Below are 17,727 nucleotides of genomic sequence, written 5' to 3'. Positions count from 1 at the left end.
GTAGGTTTAGTCACACATAATAACTATAAATATCTATTATATAAATCCACAGATGAAGAAAATAACAATAACAGGAAGAATTCATTGAAACTCACTAAAGCACAAGTGTAAGTACAGTATCAGGATTTCAACTATAAATAGGGTATTCTATCTCTGTGATGAGGAATACATCTGGGGTATTGCTAACATATACGGATATTTCAGCTACATGGAAAGAGTGGAGTATCTCGCAGATCATCCTGACGAGGTCAGGGCCAGATTAACAATGGGATGGACGGGATTACAGCTCCAGGTCTCCACATAAAAGTAGGCCCATCATCATGACAGGATGATGACTAGCTGCACAGCTGGCCACACTGTCACACATAGATCATAGGTATTAAAATTGTATTTCTATTTTCCTCACAAAATTATGTCATTTTGCTACTTTTACTTATTTAGGGAGACATTGGGGCTGATAGAGCTGGGGTAGCCACGCCCACATGTCACTGGCCACACCCACACAGTGCTGGTCGCAGCTCCCCTGCCTCGCACAACAGGCCCTTGGCTCATGTGGCCCTTAGACTGGTTCTGAGCGAGGCAAAGGATTTGATGTTTTGCCCACAAAATTGGACTTGTGGTGTTACGCACATACAGTCAGGTGCATAAATATAGGGACATTGACAGAATTTTCATATTTTGGCCTCTATTCACCACCACAATGGCTTTGAAATGAAACGAACAAGATGTGCTTTAACTGCAGACTTTCAGATTTAATTTGAGGGTAATTACATCCAAATCAGGTGAACGGTGTAGGAATTAAAACGGTTTCCAGAGACGGCCCTAGCTCATTTGGTGCCCAGGCAAAATTTTGCCTAGTGCCCCCTAACAACATCCCATACCGAGCTGAACAGCCCCTCAGGAAAAAAACAGGTGGCCCTCCTCAGTAGGTGCTGTCAACATTTTAAAACCCATCTGTCTTTTCATCAGGACATATCATGATGAAAAAACCAATGTGATTTGTGACAATATATCACTTTGTTACAACTACTGAGGAGTGCTGCCTGTTTTTTTACTGAGGGGCTGTTCAGCTTGGATTAGGAATTTGTTTATTAACCTAGGAGGGCACCCTTGAGATTACCAGTTAATTTATCCAGAGTTCCGGGCTGAATGTATATGTGTGTGTGTATATATATATATATATATATATATATATATACAATTATACATACACACACATGTATATGTATACATACAGTATATGCACACATACTTATACATATATACATGTATATATATATACATTTATACACACACATACATATTTATACACATACAGATTACACCACCCCCTCTCCTCTTATAGTCAGTCACTGCCAGACGCAGCACTGACAAAACCACTCTTTGCCCCCAGGCCTTTCCCCAAGCTAGCTGTGCTTTATAGTTGTCATTAGTTTACTCAGTCTCAGTCTTACCTGCGGGCAGCGGCCTGTCTACTTCACAATCGCTGGCTGGGCCTTAAGATGGAGGCAGAGCCGTGAGTTGTTACTCACAGCTCTGCTCCGCAAAGGCCCATGGAAGGTGTGGCAGCGGCAGGGCATGCACAGCATGCCCTCCTGTGGCCATCTTGGCTCCTCTCCTCCTGTAGACTGTCAGAATGAGCTTCTATGCAGAAGCTCATTCTGACTAAGGGCCAGGCGGATGCGCCGGATCCCGGTCACATGACCGGCCTGGCCATCTGCTGTGCTGCCTGATCGTGGCAGCGCGCTGGGGTAGAGAGCAGGTAGCTGCGCCGGCTCCGGGGTAGGTGGCACTGTGGGAGCAGCGGCAGTTGGCAGGCGGCGGCAGGGGGGGGACAGACAGGCAGAGCCGGCAACAAAAATCTTGGCGCCCGTCACACCGATATTTCTGGGGGCCCCCCTCAACCCCTCCTCCACACAACCCACACACCCCTCCAAATACATGTAACTAAATGCATCTACATATCTATATATATCTATAATATATACTGTATATATAACACAGGCATGAGCCGGCACGCCTCGATATACAAAATGTTTCTACCCTGGGGCCACTCACGTGTCCAATAGATAGTTCAAGGCGGCACTTTTGGGACTTTATGCAAAAAAAAGAATCAAAAGAGCAAAATAGTCGTACAGGACTGAAATTGGACCTTACATGTACAGTCTCTAATATATCTATATACACACACACACACACACACACACACACACACACACACACACACACACACACACACACACACACACATAAAGCTATTATATATATATATATATACATACACAAACACACATAAAGCAATTTATATATATATATATATATACACACACACACACACTCTATTAAACATATATAATATATATATATATATATACACACACTTGCACAGATTTTATAATATATATATATATATATATATATCTATATTACCAGTCAGGACCATAAATATTGGGACATTGACAGAATTTTCATATTTTGGCCTCTATTCACCACCACAATGGCTTTGAAATGAAACAAACAATAAGTGATCTAACTGCAGACTTTCAGATTTAATTTGAGGCTAATTACATCCAAATCAGGTGAACGGTGTAGGAATTACAACGGTTTCTATATGTGCCTCCCACTTTTTAAGGGGCCAAAAGTAATGAGACAAACTAAACAATCCTAAATCTAACTTTCATTTTTTAATACTTTGTTGCAAATCCTTTGCAGGCAATTACAGCCTGAAGTCTGGAACTCATAGACATCACCAGACGCTGGGTTTCATCCCTGGTGATGCTCTGCCAGGCCTCTACTGCAAATGTCTTCAGTTCCTTCTTGTTCTTGGGGCATTTTCCCTTTAGTTTTGTCTTCATCAAGTGAAATGCATGCTCAATCGGATTCAGGTCAGGGGATTGACTTGGCCATTGCATAACATTCCACTTTTTGTCCTTAAAAAACTCTTTGGTTGCTTTTGCAGTATGCTTCGGGTCATTGTCCATCTGCACTATGAAGCGCCGTCCAATGAATTCTGAAGCATTTGACTGAATATGAGCATATAATATTGCCCGAAACACTTCAGAATTCATTCTGCTGCTTTTGTCAGCAGTCACATCATCAATAAATACAAGGGAACCAGTTCCATTGGCAGCCATACATGCCCACGCCATGACACTACCACCACCATGCTTCACTGATGAGGTGGTATGTTTTGGATCATGAGCAGTTCCTTTCCTTCTCCATACTCTTCTCTTCCCATTACTCTGGTACAAGTTGATCTTTGTCTCATCTGTCCATAGGATGTTGTTCCAGAATTGTAATGGCTTTTTTAGATGTTGTTTGGCAAACTCTAATCTGGTCTTCCTGTTTTTGTGGCTCACCAATGGTTTGCATCTTGTGGTGAACCATCTATATTAACTCTTGTGAAGTCTTCTCTTGATTGTTGACTTTGACACATATACATCTACCTCCTGGAGAGTGTTTTTGATTTGGCCAACTGTTGTGAAGGGGTTTTTATTCACCAGGGAAATAATTCTTCCGTCATCCACCACAGTTGTTTTCCGTGGTCTTCCGGGTCTTTTGGTGTTGCTGAGCTCTCCGGTGCATTCTTTCTTTTTAAGAATGTTCCAAACAGTTGATTTGGCCACACCTAATGTTTTTGCTATCTCTCTGATGGGTTTGTTTTGATTTTTCAGCCTAATGATGGCTTGCTTCACTGATAGTGACAGCTCTTTAGATCTCAAATTGAGAGTGGACATCAACTGATTCCAAATGCAAATGTCACACCTAGAATCAACTCCAGACCTTTTACCTGCTTAATTGATAATTAAATAACGAGGGAATAGCCCACACCTGTCCATGAAATAGCTTTTGAGTTGATAGTCCCATTACTTTTGGCCCCTTAAAAAGTGGGAGGCACATATAGAAACCGTTGTCATTCCTACACCGTTCACCTGATTTGGATGTAATTACCCTCAAATTAAATCTGAAAGTCTGCAGTTAAAGCACATCTTGTGTGTTTCATTTCAAAGCCATTGTGGTGGTGAATAGAGGCCAAAATATGAAAATTCTGTCAATGTTCCAATATTTTTGCACCTGGAAGTATTTATTTATTATTAGTCACTATTTCTGTATACAGTACATTTACTTATTTATATAGAGCACATATATTACCCAGCACATCACAGAAAATATTTCAGTTATTTACATCAGTCCCCGCCCCAGGTGGAGTTTACAATCTATATTCCCTACCACATGGACACTAGGGTGCAATTTTTGTCAGAAGCCAATTAACCAACCAGTATGTTTATGATTGTGGGAGGAAGACCATGCAAATATTATTATTATTATTATTATTATTATTATTACCAGTTATTTATATAGCGCACACATATTCCGCAGCGCTTTACAGAGAATATCTTACCATTCACATCTGTCCCTGCCCTAGTGGATCTTACAATCTATATTGCCTACCACATGCTCACACACTAGGGTTAATTTTGTTGGGAACCAATTAACCTACCAGTATATTTTTGGAGTGTGGGAGGAAACCGGAGTACCTGGAGGAAACCCACGCAAGCACAGGGAGGATATACAAACTCCACACAGTTAGGGCCGTAGTGGGAATCAAACCCACGACCTCAGTGCTGTGAGGCAGTAACGCTAACCATCATTTGTAGCACAATGTATTGATTCCGTCACTAGATCCCACTACATACAGTTGTTTACTGAGTCATTATTATTTAGACTCTATTCATTGTACGTTTTGTTTCCCTCTACAGACCTGGATTCTGCTCTCTGCAGCGCCTAGGGTCTACTCCTTCCACTAACCCTTGTGCCACCTTGCTGCCTATATTGCCCAACATGTTAGATTTTGGTGGACTAGTACCTATTTACAGTGGTTGGTGAAGGCAGACTGCAAGTTTCAAATAGTAATTTAAAATTAGGGTCTAGTGACTTTTATCCCCCGAACATGCTCATAGTCTTCACTCTGGTGAAATCTGAAGGCATTATTTAACATTTTATGTTATAAATGTTGGGAACTACAGTAACTTTTTTTATCATAGCCACACATAGCAATTTGCGAGACCACGTGCATTGCTTTCTAGAGTGCTCTTGTATGTCACAGTACTCTCACCTTTGTGACTGATACACAGTAGCTCTGTCACTTCTTCCTTATTATTACAGGTACCAGGTAGAAGATTTATGTCTGCCACTTTGTGCAATAGGGAAACTTTGCGGTGACACAAGAAGGAATGTCGCACTAACATTCTTGAGCTGGATTCTCATCGACTGAGCTCATTAAACTATAGCTTTCAATATTTAATAATTAGAAATATACTGTTTACACAATTATTGTTAATATGTCTGAAGGAGAATGTGTAGTGAAAATTACTTACTTTTCTGAGTGCTTCATGGCTTGAATCCTCATTAAAAGCGTTGATATTTACAAAAGAGATCTAAAAAAAAAAGCAGGGGAAGAGTTAAAATAGAAAAGGCATCTGACCAGCATGAAAAGTGACAGTAGAATAACTAGGGTGCGGTGTACAAGCTAGAAAATTACAATGATGACATTCAGCACGTCGATAAGGTCTCCATTTTGACATTGACAATGTTGACATGATCAACATGTGTGAATGTCGACTAACTAACCCTAACCCTAGTCACTTCCTATTCCTAACCCTAGTCATAGCCTAACCCCAGTCACAGCCTAACCCCAGTCTCAGCCTAAACCAAACCCTAGTCACAATCTAACCATAACCCTAGTCACAGCCTAACCATAACCCTAGTCACAGCCTTACCCTAGTCACAGCCTAACCATAACCCTAGTCACAGCCTAATCCCACCCTTAGTCGCAGCCTAACCCTAGTCAAAGTATAACCCTAATCACAGCCTAACCCTAACTCTAGTCACAGCCTAACTTTAAAAATGAGTTCTACCCCTATAGGTAGAATACATATAATGAACGAGATACATAAAAGATATGAGAAGGTGATAAATTAAATTGGTAATGAATGAATCCACTCTGGATATTAATAATCAATTGTGTGATCACAAATAAAAATAGAGATCAATCATGGAAATATATAGAGTATAGAATAAATATACAGAGTATAGAATAAATGCCATACATAAAAAATACATATGAAAGTGAAACCATGATAGGGTGATCACAAGCTAAATCAATGTCAATCGCAGTTAAATTACCAGCTAGGATTTCAAAGAGTCAATTAGGGGATCCTAATTGAAGAAAGAAGTAAATTATCTTAAACACATAGTGAATACTTATGTCAGCTCTACAGAATGAGACTTGTCTGAAATATAATACCAGACATAATTTGATGATTTTTTTCAAATGTTGATGAGTCTACACTCATTCTGATTTTACTTCGCTGATAAGTGTGTGGATAACAACTACACCCACTGTGTAGTATTACGTGTGTCTCTTTTCCCTAAACTAGTATGATTATTGAATTTATGTTTTAGGTAAAAGGGTGATGCATCATAATATATATTTATTTTTGCATGATGCATCACCCTTTTACCTAAAACATAAATTCAATAATCATACTAGTTTAGGGAAAAGAGACACACGTAATACTACACAGTGGGTGTAGAAGTAAAATCAGAATGAGTGTAGACTCATCAACATTTGAAAAAAATCATCAAATTATGTCTGTTATTATATTTCAGACAAGGTCTCATTCTGTAGAGCTGACATAAGTATTCACTATGTGTTCACGATAATTTACTTCTTTCTTCAATTAGGATCCCTTAATTGACTCTTTGAAATCCTAGATGGTTATTTAGCTGCGATTGACATTGATTTAGCTTATGATCACCCTGTCATGGATTGACTTTCATATGTATTTTTAATGTATGGCATTTATTCTATACTCTGTATATTTCCATGATTGATCTCTATTTTTGTGATCATTCATTCATTACCAATTGAATTTATTACCTTCTCATATTTTTTATATATCTCGTTCATTATATATATTCTACCTATAGGGGTAAAACTCCTATTAAAAGTTGCGTTTTATATCTGCATTCATCATATTGACATTAAATTAATAAATATTTTTCTAAAGGGTGCCCCAGTACAGGCATAATTTGTCTTTCTCCTTTTTGCCGTGAGCAAAAATACCCCTATCGGGTGCACCACCAACCAAGAGTTATCCAGGATTGTCCCAGTGATAAACCAATATAACTATCAACATTTTTTCTGTTTAATCGCTCCATAGATTACTAGTGCGGACTCAACCGTTTTCTTGTTGATCTAATCCTAACCATAGTCACAGTCTAAGCCAAGTCACAGTCCAACCATAACCCTAGTTTCAGTCTAACCCTAAGCCTAGTCACAGCCAAACCTTATCCCTAATCGAAGTATAACCCTAGTCGCAGCGTAACTCTAGTCACAGCATAAGCATAACCTAGGTCGCAGCCTAACCCTAGTCACAATCAAAACCTAACCCTAGTCAAAATATAACCCTAGTCAGAGCCTAATCTTAACCTTAGTCACAGCCTAACCCTAGTCATTGCTTAACCCAAGCCCTAGTTGCAGCCTAACCCTGACCCCAGTCACATCTTAACTCTAACCGTAGTCACGGTATAGCCCAAACCCTAGTCACAATCTAACCCTAGTTGAAGTATAAAACGTAGTCACTGCACAACCTTAACCCTAGTTACAGCCAAACCCTAGTCGAAATATTTGCCTAGACAATGCCAAACCCCAGTCACAGCCTAGCCCTAACCCTAGTCGAAGTATAACCCTAGTCACAGCCTAACCATAGTCACAGCCTAACCCTAACTTTAGTCGCAGTATAACCCTAGTCACAGCCTAATCCTAACCCTAGTCGAACTATAACCTTAGTCACAGCCTAACGCTAGCCACAGCCTAACCCTAATCCCAGTCACAGCCCAATCCTAACCATAGTCACAGTCTAACCCAAGTCACAGTCCAACCATAACCCTAGTTTCAGTCTAACCCTAACCTTAGTCACAGCCTAACCCTATTCAAAGTATAACCCTAGTCGCAGCGTAACACTAGTCACAGCATAAGCGTAATCTTAGTCACAGCCTAACCCTAGTCACAGTCTAAACATAACCCTAGTCAAAGTATAACCCTAGTCGCAGCCTAACCCTAACCTTAACCCTAGTCACAGCCTAATCTTAGTCACAGTCTAACCCTAACAGTAATATTAAACCGTACTGCAGTCTGATATGTTCACAATGTAGACATGTATAATATCAACATTTTGACAATGTCAACATGTTAAATGTTGAAGCTATAAACATGTCGACATGATTAATGAAGTTGTCGACATTTATAGCCATATGACACTACATTGTCAATATTCTGAATATCAACATTGTGACTATCAACAATATGACTGCATACCGGATAACAAAACATGGTACATCGTCATGCACCTTTTACTTTGTGTATTGGAAGTCCACACGATCTACCTAGTCTCTCTGCACCACCATCATTTGCCAATTCCATGACAGTTTTGCTGCCTGACTCACTTATTTCCTCCCCTCTGACCTAACTACTCTCATATTAGAGGGCCTATTCATTATTCCTTATCGTAGGCGAAAATATTGTTAATGCAAGAGATGACACTGAAATCTCCAGATGGCGTAAGTCCCCAAGAGTCTCTCTCCTTCTTATGGGAAGGAGGTCCAGCTAGCAATGAAGGATCTGTTCGGCAATGGTGCTACAGCTCCCACATACAGTTTCTGCTGAGTCAAACCTCAGCCGTGACACACAGAACAAACTCCCTACCTGCAAAAGTATTCCCACACTGCTAAAGAAGAAGTCTTCTCCCAGCACCATAAATTTATCCTTTCAGCTTCCAGCTTTTCCCTTGCTAACAAGCCTTTTGCACTTATCCCATCCAGATTTCTAACCCTGGCATCTCAGTGCGATATTCAACTAACTTCTCTACACACCAAAGCCATCACCCCTTTTCTCCCTTACCGTCCATGACTTTGCCACCTACTTCAAACAAAACATTTACACCATCCGATACAATGCTCATTCCAGACACCGCACACCCCACCTGTTTTCTCTTATACCCCATAATGCACCACTAATTAATTTAATTGAAGCCTCTGCATGCACTCATCTCATTATCTCACCCTGCAACCTGCTTCTCAACTCTACCCCTTCCCAATGTTCCAGCTACCTCTCTTCCACCTGTCTCTCTCCACTGGCCCTTTCCCACAATCCTCAAAATTTATTATAATGAGGACAAACATTGTGTATTGCTTAAGAAGGCAAAAATTAACAATAATTCCCTTGCGGTGTCAATATTACTTTAATAATACATAAGGGTAACAAAATGAACTTTTATTAAGATAGCAATATTATTTATTAATTCTACTAGACAGCAATATTCATTAAATGCTATTCAGCTACAATAAAAATGTTTTTATGACAGGGGCAATAATTATTTTATGGGTCTGTGTTGCCCATGTCATAAAATAATCATTGTTGGTGAAGGCAGTATAGGTGGCATGGAGAGTTCAAAAGCCGGATTAGAGTTTGTCTATTAAGGAGTGAGAATAGAGGGAGGTGGTGAGTTGGATGTAGACAACCCACTCAACGAGCTTGGAGGTGAAGGGGAGGAGTGAGATGAGGCGGCAGTTAGAGAAAGATAAAGGCTCAAGTGAGGATTTCTTTAGAATGGAGGAGACCAGGGTGTTTTGAAGGACAAGGGAAGGGTACCAGGGAAGAATGAGAAGTTGAGCAGGTAAGCAGTGTGAGTGCAGACATCAGGAGGAAGGCTATGGAGGAAGTGAGAGGGGATAGGATCAAGGAGACAGGTTGAGGAAGGAGAGATAAGATTAACTAACTAAATTCTTTATCTAAAAACATTGTAAGAAGCATATACTGTATTTATACACATGGAAGTGATACATGGGACTGACAACATTCCAGGAATATACATTGTTATAATTACATGAATCTGTAGTTTATATTACTGGTAACATGGAAACACAGTTTATACATCATTTACCTGGATGTGAATTTTAAAGAAAATATAGGAACATATAAGGAGTAAATTCTCTTTTTTGAGTTTCACAATCTATGGGTATTGTTACATACATACTTACTAATGTAACCAAATTTGATTTCCATTAAAAGTAATTTATAATAGTTCAGCTACTTACAGAGTAATAGTTACATAGTAATACATATTAATATTTGCATATTGTAAAATGATTGCTCGTTAGTTTTACATGCATTAAATACTTTAGATGTAATAAGTTCTTCTGTCATACATGCAAGAGCACTTTAAGAGATGGTGGGCTCATGTGTCTTCTTCCTACCCCCAAACTTGGTCCCAGTGGTGCCATTTTTCTGGCGATAAATTCCAAAAGATTTAGCATGTGCAGAAGAGGACAAAAACACAGTATAGTCTTTACTAGCTCCTGTGTGGTTTCACCTTTCTGAATATATCACCGAAAAGATGGCGCTGTTGCTGTGTATAGGGAGGGGGGCACAGCATGGGAAGCCACAGTGGTCTGCCCTGGATGCAGGGTATGCAGTGCAGGGTTCCCCTGGACCCATGTGCATCGCATACCTGCACCCATGATAGATAGGCCACTGGTCATAGGCAACTGGTCCTCAGTATTACCATGTCGTTTATTATTCAACAGGGAATTATTCTGTTAAGGATTTCGCATTTTGTACACACTTTTAAAAGTGCAGTGACCTGGCTGTTTGGTTAAACGTTGCAAAATTACAAATAGCTGACTAAGGGGTCTATTTACTAAGCTGTGTTAGGAGATAAAGTGAACGGTGATAAGGTACCAGACAATCCGCTCCTAACTGCCATGTCAGTGTGTATGAACAACATCATCTGACATGCGGTCAGGGTAGGCAGAGCCTCCCTGTCATACTTCCTCCCCTATCATGCTCCCTGTCATGTTCCAGAATTTTGATATAAAAACTGTGTATTTATACATTTGTGCCTCCCCAGCCATTGACCTGCAGATCTATCTTTCAGGTGTGTATCCAGCAGATCTGCAGGAGGAGAAGGAGGAGGATCAGGGAAGGTGATAAATTGGTTTTACAAGTTTACAGTGATTCAAAATCCATAATTTTATGTACAGCAAGGGAATATTCACATGATGGTAACTATCATACGGACGTCAATTTTTTCTGTTAGCACTGGATGAAAAAGTCACTGAGTTTATACTGACTACTGGGCAAAATTTACTAAGCGGTGGTTTGACGGCGGTTTCTATTCTATTCTAAACCCCGGCGGTTTGGTGGGGGTTTCTATTCTAAACCCTGGGGGTTTGGTGGCGGTTTTGCAGTGGTTTCTAAATGACAGCCCTGTTCTATTCTATTCTTAAATGTGTTTTGACTGTGGTTTTGCGGCGGTTTTGCTTTCTGCAGATTTACTAAGTCCAAAACTGCTGAAAAACTGCCATCAAACACATTTTAGAATAGAATAGAACAAGGCTGTCATTTAGATACCGCTGCAAAACTGCCACCAAACCCCCGGGGTTTAGAACAGAATAGAAACCGCCACCAAACCCCCAGGGTTTAGAATAGAAACCGCCACCAAACCCCCAGGGTTTAGAATAGAATAGAAACCGCCACCAAACCGCCGGGGTTTAGAATAGAATGGAAACCGCCATCAAACCTCCGCTTAGTAAATTTTGCCCACTGTCAGCACATACAGTGATAGCTGCAACCAAATACTCAGGCATAAATGACAGCTATCTGCTTTGTGTTTTACCAATACCTTACAGAAAAAGAAGAGTTTAGTCTCCCTTTACGCTTTCTATGGTTTATAGGTTATATCCTTCCTATGGGGGCTGTTGCCATAGGCATTAGGTTACATTAGACACATTGACTCTATGATCATATATTGGTAATAGACACGTTGGAGCTGAGTACAGAATGGCATGTTTATGATGACGGGCATATCAACAACGATAGTGTTAGTACCACACCATCATGCCGTACAGACAGTACACAGACACATATGCCTCGCATACGGGCCTACTAGGCTATTTTTACATGCAACTTTTTAAATCCTAAATTAACTCCAAGAACAACAAATCTGCATCAGGCAAATATTCCCAAATGAGTGCTTCCCGATTGCCACAGCCCTCTCAAGAGAAGACTTGGGAGGCAGTCACCTCTATGACTCAGACACATTACCATACCCATATGACACTGGGTGAAGAGTGGATCTCTAGCATTTTCCCTAACTGCCTGCCAGTAAATTGCCTGCTTTTTGCTGGGTACTTCAATTTAAACGACATCTGTAAGGATTCTTGAAAGTCATAAAAAGGTCAAACCATTGCATCCTGCTGAAGTCATGAATATAAGTGCTACCATCAAGATATACGGCAATTCATTCCAAATAGCAGCAGCGTTCATTTGGTTTGTAAATGAACACACTCTCTAGTTTAGTAGACGTCTGCACTACGAGATGGGCCATCTGCTCTTCTACCTCGAGCCCCATGTACTGCTGCAATCTCTGTGAAAACTTTGCTGGCATATGTTGGTATAAATATTCCAGCGTGTTTCTGTGTGACCCCCACACGTATTGCCTGATTACACTGGGTATGAGCAGACATTTAGCAAGGCACTCAATATTTCTTTTTAAAATTCATGCTGAAGCTAAAAAACGTGAGTAACAGCAGAAACAAACAAACTAAAAACTAAAATAGCTCAGAACTTGTACGGCTTTAGCAAGGTGATTTTCCTATTCTCCCCTTGTACATGTCAGTAATTCCCAAGGCCTTGGGAAATGGGAAATGTTCACAAAAGAAATTCCATTCACTCGTTCTCTTTCTTATATCTTCCAATGCATTAGTATTGGATACTTAAAATGTAATCAAATAAACACACAAAATGTTTAAGTTAATTGCAAAAGGGCCAAAACGTGAAGGAAATTGGGCAAAACAAGTTGATTTGCATGGATGTAAAATCTGGTTGTTTGGTGAGAGCAATCTGCTAGCTTGTGTGCAATCTTCGGATGACCGCACTTTGTAGGATCTGCTGTTCAGCCCCAGAAAAGATCTGTCCAATTTAGCCTTTCAGGTGATCTGGCCACTCAGGTCAAATGACTATCTTTTCATTTTGTAACATAACTCTAGTAACCTCGGCTCCTAGTTTGAAAGACTTCTACCTCCAAATAATATTTTACTATAATACTTGGGGGTCTATGTACTAAGCAGTGATAAGAGACAGAGGGCCGGATTCAGACCTGCTCGCGAGTGCTATGCTCACACAGACTCTCATTGGCTGCTTCGTCAGCTGAGTGAGGCGGCTGGAGCTCACTCATGAGCTCCGCCTTCCGGCTCCCCCCCGCAGCTGGTGATGATGGGAGAGACGTCAAGAGCGGGGATTCAGGCACGTTTTTTTTTTTTGTGTATGTAAGGCACTGTCACTGCTTAGAGGGGAGCGCCACAGGTGTCCCAGTATAGGGGGGGGCCACTTCATGGGGGCAATGCACGGGGGGGCTACTACTGGGGGGCACTGTATAGGGGGTCTACTACTGGGGGCAGAGCATGGAGGGACTACTACTGGGGGCACTGTACAGGGGGGACTAATACTGGGGCAGAGCATGGGGGGGACTACTGGGGGCACTGTATAGGGGGGGACTAATACTGGGGGCACTGTATAGGGGGGACCACTGCTGTTGGCATTATATAAGGGGCACTGCATAGGGAAGACCAATACTGGGGGCACTGCATAAGGGGCACTACTACAGGGGGCACTGCATAGGGGGGGACTACTACAGTTGGCACTGCATAAGGGGCACTACTACTGGGGCACTGCATAGGGGGCACTACTACAGGGGCACTGCATAGGGGGGACTACTACAGGGGGAAATGCATAAGGAGCACTGTATAGGGGGGACCATTACTGGGGACATTGCATAAGGGGCACGTCTACAGGGGACATTAAGGTGAATAAAAAGAAAAAAAAATCCTAGGGTGACGAGAAACGGTGGTATATAGTGGCCCCCCAAGTTTGTTGCCCAGGGGCCCCCACAGACCTTAATCCGGCCCTGGCTGAGGATATTATATATAATTTTACATGGTGGGCTGTGTTACATTTAAAGTGACACGGTAATGGTGTTACATATAAAGTGACACAGTAGAGGTGTTACCTATAAAATTACACGATAGGGGTGTTACCTAAAAAGAGACACATTAGGGGTTTTGCATATAAAGTGACTCGTAGGGGTGTTGCATATAAAGTGACACAGTATGGGTGTTACATATAAAATTACACAGTAGCATAGTCACCAAAATAGGAAGGGGGGAAGCTCACCCCCCCCAGTATTTCAAAGAGGTGCCGATCAGAGGCAGAACCTTCTTGAGTCTGACTCTGAAGTTCTGAAGCTGCACTGCGGATGCCCAAGTGATCCAGAGTCCCTGACTGAGATCCCGAGTCTCTGCCCCTTCCTATTCTCTACCCTGTCTGTCACTAGCCTGACTGTCTTATTCTACTGAATCTACTCACTCCTGCCTCTCACCCCGAGTCCAAGCCCCCTCCTCTACCCTGTCTATTATAATCTACTCCCTCCTGTTGCTGGCCAAGACCCTGCCCCCTCACACTAGTATCTACCCCTTCTCCAGTCTATCCTGTTTCTGTATGCTTGTCCTGTGCCCTTGAGCTCCGCTGTGGTGGTGTGAAAATATTTTAATGGTATCTGGACTGGTGGGGGTAGTGTGGTATACTTATGCAAAGAGGAGGGAGGTGTTTATTTGTTTTTGTATTTTATTTTTTTAATGTGGGGGTGTTTTAATACGTCTGTGCTGGGGGTTGTGTACTAATGTGTGTGTGTGTGGGGGGTATTATTATTATAGTGTGTGTGTGTGTGTGGTCACTGCAATGTTCTCTGTATTATAGGGTGGTCACTCCAATGTTCTCTGCATTATATATAGCAGTCATGATGATGCTCTCTGTATTATATTGCTGACTGCTATGTTCTCTGTATTATATGGCTGTCACTGCGATGTTCTCCATAATATATGGCAGTCACTGCAATGCTCTCTGTGTTATATGTTGATGCTTAAAAGGGATGACCATCAATGTGTGCTGCACAGTGATCTGACACTGACTGAGAAATAGAGATGTTGCAGCACACTGTATCAGTGACAGGCTCAGTGTGACAGTACATGTATGGGGGTCTGATACTGCACCTACACCTGGTGCCCGGACGCTCAGACCTCCCCCATGCTGCAGCCTGTATGTTGTATTTATAGTGAGATGTGACTTCTGCAGGTGCACCACAATGTTTTATCTGCGGGTTACTCCAGCTGCGACAGAGGTGGTGACATACAGTAATTAGGGGTGCCAAAATGAAATATCTTGCCCCCCCAACCTCAAAATGTTGAGGCATCCCTGCACAGTAGGGGTGTTGCATATAAAGTAACACGGTAGGGGTGTTGCATATAAAGTGACACGTGGGGGTGTTGCATATAAAGTAACATGGTAGGGGTGTTGCATATAAAGTGACACGTGGGGGTGTTGCATATAAAGGGGTGTTAGGCATGATGATGCGTTTCATGCTGAATCGTGTGATTGTGGCTCCGACCACTTTACAATGCCAGGAATCACACAGGGTAGGACCTACGATGATGGCACCATGCCCCTTTGCACCTCCCACCGGATATTCCCCACCTGGAGACAGCTAGCATGTCGGCAAGTATTTTGCATACAAAGTAACATGGTTGGATGTGTTACATATAAAGTGACATAGTGGGCGGTAATTATATACAAAGTGACATGGTAGTGGGTCCTATATATAAGGTCACATGGCGGGGGTAGTAACTACAAGTGACATGGTGGCTGGTATAATATATAGACTGTATATGAGAAATTTCTGAGTGTGTGTGCTTATGAAAGAGCGTAGAAAATGTAGACAGATAGGCATATACAATACACATAGACACACACACATATACAAATATGGCCGAATTACAAGAGAGGCACAGTGAAGTTTTAGTGGCATGGGTACCCTACAAATTGCATGCCCACAACTCTTAATCCCGTCCTGTGGCTGCTGCACCTTGCAATTCATCCTGAGGCACCCACGTTGGGGGAGAGTAATTTATTATCTACATACCTCCAAACATTTGATTGGATTAGAACGCGGGTACACACTCTACTAAGCTGTCCCCAATATCCCTTGTGGCTGGGCCCCCAGTCCCGGCACTGGCTCCCAACCCCCCACCACCTGTTAATGACAGCCGCGACACTGAAGGGGTTAACCCCCCCATGTGCCGGCACCATAATTAGAAATATTATAGGCGCTAGGTACCCAATGATAATGTATGTTGGCGCCAGGCGCCAAGTGTTTTAACTTAAATGTAAATTTAATTGCCGTGCCGTGGCCCTGGACTCTCACCGGCGGCCGCAGCGATGTTTCATAATAACCCCCGATAAGCTGTCGCAGGCCCAGACCATCTCCGGCGGCTGCAGCAATGAGGAAAGTTAACCCCCAGTACATCAAGGATTGTACTGCTATGAAACATCTGTATGCTGTGATACCGTCTTAAGCTGAGGGGAAGAGTCTTTTTTAAGACTACTTGAGCAATAAACATCTTACCTTTACAACGACTACATCTGAATCCTGCCACAACAGAATTGCACCAAATGCTATTCCGTTCTCCGGCTGTTCTGGATTGAGCCCAGTGTCTCCAAGCTCAAGCCCTCTGCCAGCTTCCATGCAGAGCGTGGTCCATTGTGAGGGACCATGGGGAATCAGCCAACACCAATCAGGAGGTGTGGCCACAGCTTGTTGACGCATATGCAGCAGAAGCGGTTCCAGGTACCGGCGGTAGAAGCCTGGGTGTACGTAAGCGGTTCCAAACGCCAATGGTAGAAGTTTGGTGGTGCAACATTACGCGCCCCCTGGGCAGTGGGCGGAGTCAGTAACAGGCGGTTACTGATGGTAAGAGGGTATCCCTGAAACCCCAGGATCCAGTGGGGATCAAAACGAATCAGTGATCGGGTGGCAAGTGAGGTCATCCGGTCACACCCCTCAATTCCCATTTCCACTGCTACTTGTACAGAACTGTTTTTCTTATTTCTTTTAATGAACTACACTCCCTGTATACTGTAGAAAAATTAAATAGTTAAAAAAAATAACATGTATGAGATTCATAAAGATATAAATTATTTGCAGGAGTCACACACACAAAGATCGAGATTTGCTTGCACTCAATGGAGCAAATATACGTATTTATGCTGTAAAACAATACTTATTTCTAATATTATCAGCAATATGAAGAGATGTTCATAATTTCATAAGAAAAATAATTTATTTGATTTAAAATAGACACATTGCTGCTCATGATCTCTCAGGACAAAAGGCATTGGTGTTTTCAAACAACAGGCTGCAGTCTATTTTGTCAGCAGCCTTCTGGCAGCTGAATTACCACACACACCACCATTTGAGCCATCCTTCCTGTCAGAGGCACCTCTTTTTTTCGAACAAGTTTCTTACTTAGTGGGTTTGGTGGCAGTTTGTGAAATTGCAACTTTATAAATCAGACAATTTGGATCTAGAACACTGAATATACTAAAATGGCAAGTTGTGGTGACTGGTGTTTGGAAGTTCTGGTATTCAGATGATTTTTCCTGGTTTGCCTTTAATAAATCTGGAGGTTTGTAGCTCGCCCAAGAAATTGCAGAAAAGGGTGTATTTCACCAAATTGCCCAAATAAATTCTTCCCTGTGCCACCAGAGCAGAG

At 41.9% G+C, this 17,727-nt stretch overlaps 1 protein-coding gene across 3 annotated transcripts in view; it reads right to left on the bottom strand.

Annotated features, from left to right (window-relative positions):
• The window catches only part of SPHKAP (SPHK1 interactor, AKAP domain containing), a 343,766-nt gene that overhangs the window by 61,408 nt on the left and 264,631 nt on the right, over positions 1-17,727 (bottom strand). For all 3 annotated transcript variants that reach the window (XM_088466497.1, XM_088466516.1, XM_088466507.1), the window contains exon 4: positions 5,379-5,438. In XM_088466497.1, the coding sequence (XP_088322623.1) occupies positions 5,379-5,438 (60 nt within the window). The remainder of the gene's footprint in view (positions 1-5,378; positions 5,439-17,727) is intronic.

This window comes from Taudactylus pleione, unplaced genomic scaffold, assembly GCF_031769625.1.
Source record: "Taudactylus pleione unplaced genomic scaffold, aTauple2 ptg000066l, whole genome shotgun sequence".
Classification (NCBI taxonomy): domain Eukaryota; kingdom Metazoa; phylum Chordata; class Amphibia; order Anura; family Myobatrachidae; genus Taudactylus; species Taudactylus pleione.
The sequence above is the reverse complement of the archived record's forward strand: the minus strand, read 5'-3'. Positions and strand labels throughout refer to the sequence as shown.